This window comes from Ictidomys tridecemlineatus, chromosome 6 (genome assembly GCF_052094955.1).
Source record: "Ictidomys tridecemlineatus isolate mIctTri1 chromosome 6, mIctTri1.hap1, whole genome shotgun sequence".
NCBI lineage: Eukaryota > Metazoa > Chordata > Mammalia > Rodentia > Sciuridae > Ictidomys > Ictidomys tridecemlineatus.
In genome coordinates, this window is record NC_135482.1 from 104,681,196 (window position 1) to 104,690,016 (window position 8,821).

At 44.9% G+C, this 8,821-nt stretch overlaps 1 protein-coding gene across 4 annotated transcripts in view; it reads left to right on the plus strand.

The window, feature by feature from the left end:
* Positions 1–8,057, plus strand: part of Ano2 (anoctamin 2) — a 352,659-nt gene extending 344,602 nt beyond the window's left edge. For 3 of the 4 annotated variants that reach the window (XM_078015366.1, XM_078015367.1, XM_040281078.2), the window contains 2 exons: positions 4,917–5,022; positions 7,099–8,057. In XM_078015366.1, the coding sequence (XP_077871492.1) occupies positions 4,917–5,022; positions 7,099–7,371 (379 nt within the window). In that variant the 3' untranslated portion in view covers positions 7,372–8,057. The remainder of the gene's footprint in view (positions 1–4,916; positions 5,023–7,098) is intronic. The other variant, XR_013423166.1, reaches the window with a different exon arrangement.
* The last annotated feature ends 764 nt before the right edge of the window (positions 8,058–8,821 follow it).

The window sequence follows — 8,821 nt, forward strand, 5'->3', positions numbered from 1 at the left end:
CTGTGAATTAACATAGTATAGACTTGCAGAACCTTTAAAATATTGTGTAGCAGGCTTGTTTTACAATATGACATAGAGTTTATATATATATATATATATATATATATATATATATATATATATATATACACACATACACATACATATACGTAAAAGAAAAAGTTATTTTCTTAGTTCCCTCCTCAGTCATCTCCCAAGAGAACTCATGTGTCCATTTGCCTTTGAAGACTCCAAAAATCACATTCAGAATTCATCGTATTGTCTTATGAAAAGGTAATGTTGCTTCCTTTAATATTGAGCACATATACACATGCATACACATGTTCATTTATTTATGGTTGGGCTGAGAGAACCCAAGTGTGCACTTCTATGCACTTGACACTGTGATACCCATGGTGTTGGTTTTCATTTTATGGATTAGGATGCTGGGGTTCAGAGATGTGCAATCACTTACTTAGGCTCTTACAGTTAGTAAGAGGCCTAGCCACTTCAAGTTCATGCTTGCTTTTTAGACGCTCTGGTTGTCACCTTATTGAATGTCTTTCTTGGAATACTCGAGAAACCCTCAAAATCAATGTTCACACTTAAGGAAACTAAAGGAGGATTGGATAGGTGAGGGTGAGATCTAGGAATATCCCCCAAATTGTATCCCTGAGGTTAAATTCCTGATTCCCTCTGGGGGCCACAGCCCAGCACATACAGGAAACTAACTAGATATGAGTGTTCACTTGGTTGTGGTCACTCAGGGAATTTTGGGAGACCCAGGCTCTCCAGGCCAGGGGAGAAGGTCAGCTGTTGGAGGACATTTGAGCTAATGGGAAGGGATCAGAAAGAAGTTCTGCTTCCTGGATCTCATGGCCACCACCTATCAGCCTGAGGCTTGCATGTTTTTTTTGCCATTTACCTGGACAGGGGTCCTGAGAGAAGCTCCTACAGCCACACGGGTGTGTGACTGCCTTAGATTCTCATCAGCACCATGGGTAACTTGGGTGTTTGGTACCCGAGTGCTCAGAATCCTCCTGGAAAGCCAGGAGGAACTGGAAGTAGCAGTCTGTGTGCTCTGGCCTCGTGGAGCAGAAGAAGTGCCAGTTATAATAAAAAGAGAAAGAATAGCTCCTACAGATTAGCATCTAAAACCTAAAATGCTCTAAAATCTAAAACTATTTTGTTGCTGATATGATGTCACAAGTGGAAAATTTAGCACTGTGAAACTTTTCTTTCATGTGCAAAATTATTAAAAATTTTTGTATAAATTACCTCCAGGCTGTGTGTATGAGATATGTATTAAACATAAATGAATTTCATGTTTAATTTGAGTCCTACCCCAAGACAGTGCCTTATTTATATACAAATATTTCAAAATCTGAAAAATTCTGAAATCTGAAATACCTCTGGTCCCAAGCATTTCAGATAAGAGATATTCAACCTGTATTTATTAGGTTCCTCTATTGTGCTGAATTCTTTGCATTGATATTTCATCTTCAAAACACCTCTGTGAGAAAGTTTGGGCCAATTCATACATGAGAACATTGGGTTTCATAATATTGAGTAACTTGTAAGAGGAATGTATTAGTTAGTTTTCCATCACTGTAACAAATACCTGATAATCAACTCCTGAAGAGAAAAAAAAATATTTCGGCTTCTAGTTTTGGAGATTCCAGTCCTTTATTGATTGACCCTGTTGCTACAGGCTTGTTGTGAGGAAGTACAACATAGCAGTGAGTGGCAGAGCAAAGCCACTTACTTGATGGCCAGGAAGCAAAAGAGAAGGAGAGGAAGGGACAGGGTTCCATGATCCCTTTCACAGGCACACCCTTAATGACCTATAGACCTCCCACTAGACCCCACCTCTTAAAGGTCCATTACCTCCCAATAGTACTCCTTAGGGACCAATCCTTTAGCACATGGGCCTTTGGGGGACATTCAAAAACCAAACAAGAGCAAGGACACAGGAGCAAAGTGGGGATATGGCATTCAGACCCTCATCTGCTGTCTCCGAAGCACACTCTCTCATCAGTGCTGAACACTGGGCTGAGAAACAAAACAGACAACATAAACCATTGTCCCAGTAGTGGAAAAGATTAAGTCCATTAACTGCTGGTCTTTTGTATTTTTTTTCTTAAAGGTAATTATCTCTTTGTTTAATTAGTGTTTTCTAGTTATTTAGTGAAGACATTTGATAACTCTGACTCCTTAGGATGAAATTTTTAAAAAAATTGTGAAATCTGAACTTACATTGGCATGTAAACAGCCCATTATTTACCTGGTGGCAGAAGATTACTGGAATCAATGTTTTTCAAATGATGAATCATGGTTCATTAATGGGTTATAAAATCATTCCAGTAGGTCACAAGTAATGTTTGTTGTTGCTTTGTTTTTGTGGTATTGGGGACTAAGCCCAAGGATACTGTACCACTGAGTAACATTCACAGTCCTTTATATTTTTATTTTGAGACAGAGTCTCACTAAGTTGCCCAGGCTGGCCATAAACTTGGCAATCCTCCTGTCTCAGCTTCCTGAGTAGTTGGGATTATAGATCTTTACCACCATCCAGGCTTCAAACAGCAATTCAAAGAACAGGACAGGATAGGCTAGATTAGGCTAGGTCAGTACATTGTATAGAGAAAGGATAAGTATGTTTTGTGTAATTTTCATTTAAATATACTTCTTAGGTTAAGTCATAGTTTTTAAAAAGCTAGCTTTGGAAAGAACAATGTGAGCAGATGCAAAATTCATTAAATCGTTCACTGCTCTTTTCCATGGTGTGGCTTTCCCCTTAGTACCTAACAGAGCCAGCCTTAGCTTATCTGGATAGAGGTATTTTCAACTAGAGTTTTTGGGATAGATCTCTCTGTTAATCTTCCCCTCGACCTTCAGTTAAATGGATGTGCCTGTTAGATTCAAAACATGGTTTGGACACACAGGGAGGGTAAAGTGACGTTTCCAAAAGCTTTGGTAAGTTAGTAGCTGAGGTGGAACCAGAATTAGATTATTTATGGATTCTTTTCAGACTGGAAAAAAGAGGAGTGAGTAGTGACTCTCATACCAAGGTCAGTGAGCAGCTGTTCCTTCATCGATAGAACTAGAGAGTAAAAGAAAGGGACTTTCATGGTATCAGGAGGGATTGAGCTGAACCTGGGAAGGGATTGCCCTGCGTTAAGGAGTGTGTGTGTGTGTGTGTCCGTCCATGCCCGCCTGTGTGCCCATGCCTGCCTGTGTGCCTCACCTCCTTCCCTGGAGGTTTCTAGAGGAGGATGATCAATTGCCTTCTGCTGTTTCTGTGGGCAGCAAGGGGATAGGTGAATCTGAGTATTTTCCCACCCCAAAATGTCCTCTTTGATTTGTGCAGGTCTTTCTCCCCTTAACAAGGATAATCTGGAGCTGGCTGTGCTTCTGTCCTTAGCCACGGATGGATATGATGAATCCCGTGGTGCTCTGCTGGGCTGCAGTTAGCTTTGCTTTTTACCCGGATGTCAAACCAAGCTTGCAACAGCTGTGATCAGCTGTTAGGAGAGGGGGAGCTGGGTGGGAAGGGGGAAGCTCCTGGTCTCTTGCCAAACCCTGGTTGAAAGCTCAGTGTCCGCCATTCAGTTTGTCTCTATTGCTCACTATTGCTGTGCCTTTTTCTATCTCTGTGTGTGCATAGCTTTCCTCTCCATCTTTTTTTTTTTTCTGTCTCTCTCTTATCTCTCTTTGGACAATTGGAAGCCATCATGGTTTTACATAGATCTTTTGGAGCAGCTGGTTCATTCAGGACAGGGAAAGGGACAAAAGAGCCCCCATTTATGAATATTTCCCCCCAATGCAGCTGTTGGTGAGCTACTCTCTGATAATGAGAGAGAAGCCTGGTTTCAGCCAGACATGCATTCTTTCCTTGCCTCCACATCTTGTTGGCCATGAGACTCTGGCCAAGCACTTGAACTTAGCTCTGAGCGTCAGCTTCCTCCTGTGTTATGCAGAGATAACGATGCCTGCCTGAGGGATGCAATGATGCATCTTACAGAGAAGCCCTTTACTCAGGGATTGACACATACTTCATGTTCAGAGTGTGATGGTTTTCCATCCCTCCCAGACTGAGTCCCTACTCTGCCTTCCATAGCAGCCACACAAACTGATTGGTGGCCTGATGCCACCCCATCTTCCTCCAGGATAGGGCTTGTTTTGTATCTGAGAAAATGAGCTAGTTCTAACATGAATCATTCCAGAATGGGGGTGAAAAGGCAAGAGTGAGGGAAAACCCAAGGCTTCTCTCCCATCTGCAAAGGAGACATGAACTCACACTAGGCTCTGACATCACTTTTTTTTTAAATTTAGATCTTATGGCTAATGAAACAGAAATACTGATCAACTTTGATTATTGACCCTCTCACTCCAAATTTACCCACCTTCAACTTGGTCTGGATCAGTCAGCCTTCCTTTGGGCCTTTGGGTTCAATAGTGCAGTCAGAAAGCAAGGCCAGCCCCTCTGGTAGCTGGAATCCCAAAGCAGCTGGCTGGGGAAGCCCAGGGTAACCTGCTGTGCTGCATCTTCAGGGAGCCTCAGGCTGCCACCGAGTTCTAGAGGAGGCATCTGGGGGCCTCCCTACTCTCTCAGCCCACAGGATAGTGGGGAGCCCAGGTGGACCCACTGGCCTGGGTTATTATTATGATTCTTGAGATCATCTGGAAATTGGATTTGGATACCAGAGGAAGCTCTGGGGATTGTTAGGGAAAACGAGTACGAAAAGGACATTTCTAGGCTGACATTGGCTTTTATGGACTTTGATTCTCTTACTCCGGGCATATTTGCTGGTTGGGTCATAGATTTTCCCCTTCCCAAGTCTAATTTCTCCCATTTCCCATATCTAATAATTAAGAGCTTGTCCAATACTCAAATCCTTGAGTTTTTACTACCTTTCCTCTATCTCTTTGGACAGGTTCAAGGATTACCGAGAACCACCATGGGCACCAAACCCATATGAGTTTTCCAAACAGTACTGGTCTGTTCTGTCTGCCCGTCTGGCTTTTGTTATCATCTTCCAGGTGAGTTGTTCAGACAAGGAATGGCACTTAGGAGCCGGGAGACAGGGATAAAGAGAGTCATGACTACCTGGCTGCCGCTTACCTCCAGGTTTCCATGGTATTGTCTCTTGATAGTCACTTGGGTCTGGTTTCTGGGCCCCTCCTCAGAAAATTAAAATCCAAAGAGGCCCAAGTCCCTTATATAAAGTGTTGCATTTGCATATAAACTATACATAACCTCTCCTATACTCTAAATCATTTCTAGATAAGATAATGTAAGTTCTATGTAAACAGGTGCTATGCTGTATTGTTTAGGTATTGATGACAAGGAAAAAGCTGTACATCTTCAGTACAGATCCAATTTTGTTTTCTAATATTTTTGATCCCTAGTTGGATCAAAAGAGCCCACAGAGATGGAGTGCTGACTGTACTCTGTGACACAAGGGGTCTTCACATGTGGCAGGCAGAAGTGAACCTTCCCTTCCCTGGGTGAAGCAGGAGGACTCCCAAGAGGGCTTCTTTTAATGGATGGACTTTGCAAGAGAATAAAACACAGAGTAAGGTTACCGGACAGATGTGGAGTAAGTTGCCGGGTAGAGATAATTTCCCATTTAAATCTAAGATGAAGAAAGGAAAGTGGGAAGGGCAATTGAAACCAGAGTCTCAGCCCCCGTGCAGACAAACAGCCCACCTCATTTCTGCAGCCCCAGAAAGGCTCAAGTTCTAAGCCTTTCTTCTTATGCTCTTGGGGCCCTCCTTTGTTCATGCTGTTTAGCCACTGAGACATCTGGTGGGAAGGGCCCCCAGAGCCATCTAGCCATCCCTGAATGAATAGCAAACTGAGCCCAGTGATTCCTATCTTTGACAATAGCCTCAGCTCCAATTGCGTTGCTGAGATTCTCCAAACGAAGGGGCCCCCAATTCCCACAAGGGGTCCTGTGGGTCTTCAAGTGGGGCCAGCACACAAGCCCAGATCCTTTTCTCTTGGACTCCCTGAGGCTTTTGTATTCCCTGAAGACAGATCTCTGGAGGGCTCTAAAATATCCTGCCCCCAGACCCCAGCCCAGGAAGAAGAGAAGCCCATCGGCTAGTCTTTCACCTAAAGAAGACTGCCATTCTTTCTCTGCAGAGATGAGGTGATACATTTGAAAAACCATCTTCTACAGCATGAGCAACCTGTGACATGTGACAAACGGGAAAGAGAGAAGACTCTTGCTGCCCCACCTGCAAGAGTCTTCTCTCTTTCCCGTATGTCACGTGTCACAGGTTGCTCATGATGTAGAAGATGTTTTTGAGGAAGAGAATATGATGAGACAGTTCTCTGACACCTAAGGTACCTCTGAAAGCAGAAGGCGGGCCCCAGAGTCTTTCCCTGAGTCCTTGGGAACACATACCTTTCAAGGGCTCAGTCATTGCTTTGGGATCTTAGAAGGGTGAAGCTACATTGATGTGAAATCTGCAGTCAGGGAAAAATATCACAATTGGAGAAGGGTGTTGGGTAAATGTGTATGAAGGGTAGCTGGCATGTATCAGACCATGCCAGGAACTGTTGTCACATACACATTTGCTCAACTGAAAATGCTTCCAGGAAAAGATACTCCTTTCTTACCTATGTACCCAAGGGAAAGGATGTAGTTCAGCAGCCAGAAGAAGGAAGCCCTGTGCAAATGTGCACAAAAGCTTAGAATTGATCAAGGAGAGCTAGAGGCAGGAAGTTCCAGTCAGGTCAGATGGCTGTTGATGCACTGAGGGCAGAATGCAGTGGATGTGAGCGGGAGGTGAGGGAGACTGGAACCAGAAGTCAATGCAAATACCAACAGCCCATCTCAGAGAGGACAGAGAGAGCCAGCTGGAGGGGATAAAGGAGTAAGGATCACAGTTACAGCTCTAGATAGGCCACTGCACTTTGTGGCCATATCCCAGAAGACTCTGGAGCAGGGAGGACCTGGAGGATTGGAGGACAAGAACAAGCCTTGCTGAAGGGAAGGAGCAATAGCCACCAATTATCAAATGAAGCCTCGCTACACACAGGCACCATCATTGATATTGGACGTGTCTGCCTCTCCACTCAGCCCCTCTCTCCCTTGCTTTTGGCAGAACCTTGTGATGTTCCTGAGTGTTCTGGTGGACTGGATGATACCAGATATCCCAACAGACATCAGCGACCAGATCAAGAAAGAGAAGAGCTTGTTAGTGGACTTCTTTTTGAAAGAGGAGCATGAAAAGCTCAAGCTCTCTGAAGAGCCAGCCCAGAAGAGCGAGGGAGGCGGGGATCAGAGCAGGAGGAGCCGGGCTGCCAGCTCAGCACCCTCCAACCGAAGCCAGCCAGGCAGCATAGCATCCGCAGGTTCCCAGCACACCAACGTGTGAGCTGCGCATCCCACCCCACCGCGGAGGAGGGCGTGGCAGCAGCTAGACACATGCGCAGGAGCACACTTGTACACCCACAAGAGCGTGCTCTGCATCTTCCTGGACCCGGCCTGATGGCGTCTCGAAGTTTGTGTGAAAGGAAGAGAAGAAAATTGAGAGAGCAACAGAATGAGTACTAGAAGGAAGAGACATAATGCTGCTTTTCAGAAACTTCAAGCTTAAGTTTCTTGTAGATCCTCTTTTGAGTTATGTCCTTTTGGGAGGATTGTTACCCCATTGGGGTCTCTCCACCCCAGAGTTTCCAGACACCATGAGCCCTTCCCTTGTCCCCTGGGGCTCTTGTACTTCACCATTATTTCAGATGACCGCAGGCTGTGAGAGAAGTGCAGCAAGAGCCACATCCTAGTCCCCATGGTACATGACCACCACCCCCTTCCTGCTGTCACCCTGAGAAAACCGCTCTGGGACACTGGCAACTGGGGCTGTCACACATTGCAGTGGATGCAAATTAAGTTACAGAGCCGACTGCTGTGGCCACTGGACCTAAGGGTGGTGAGCAAAGGTCCAGCCTGGGCTTGTCTACAGTTCATGTCACAAGGACGTGCGGAGTTCAGTGCAACTGTCATTTTATGCAAGTTCCAATTTTAAACAATAAAATAAATGGCCACATTCTTTTTAAAGACGCATCTCTTGTCTTTGGTACCTTATCATTCTCTTTTCTTCCCTCCTTTCTCCCTCCCTTCCTACTCTATTCTCTCTCCTCTCTCTTCCCTTCTCTTTCTCCCCCTCCCTTCCTTTGTATGAATATTTATTGAGGCCCTAGTATATTCCAGACATCATTCTTAGACTAAAGATATAGCAGAGAACAAAGGAGAGAAAAATCCATGACCCAGAGAGCTCACAACTCTGGAGAGAGTCAGATAATAAACCAGTGAGTATGTAGTATTTTAGATAGAAATAAGTGCAATGGAGAAATATTAGACAGGACAAAGGAGACAGGAAATGGGGCTCAAGAGGTGAGGGGTTCTGCCATTTTATATATGAATTAACACCAAACCCCAGCTGGTGACGAGGTCACATCTTGTAGTGCTAATGCATTCAGTTGGTAGCAGCTTCCCAGGGCCTTGGGGTGAGATTTCCATGCATAGTTAGAAGTAAAGGCCAAACAGATCGTCATCACTCACTGGACCCCTTCTGCTGTCCAGAAACCAGTGTCGTGGCCACCCCATCCACACCTGTCTTCAGTTTCTCACAAACGAGATGACTAGAGGAGACAAAGAGTTATTCTGATATTTCAGGTGCCTGGTAGGGGAGGGCCTCTGGTATGGCAGGTCACCAGCACTGTCCACCACAGTTTTTAGTTCCCTTCTGGCCACATATAGGGTTGCATTGACCACCAACACTTGCTATAGAAAGCAGCCCCTCCTCTTGTGGGGACAACAGGGCATAG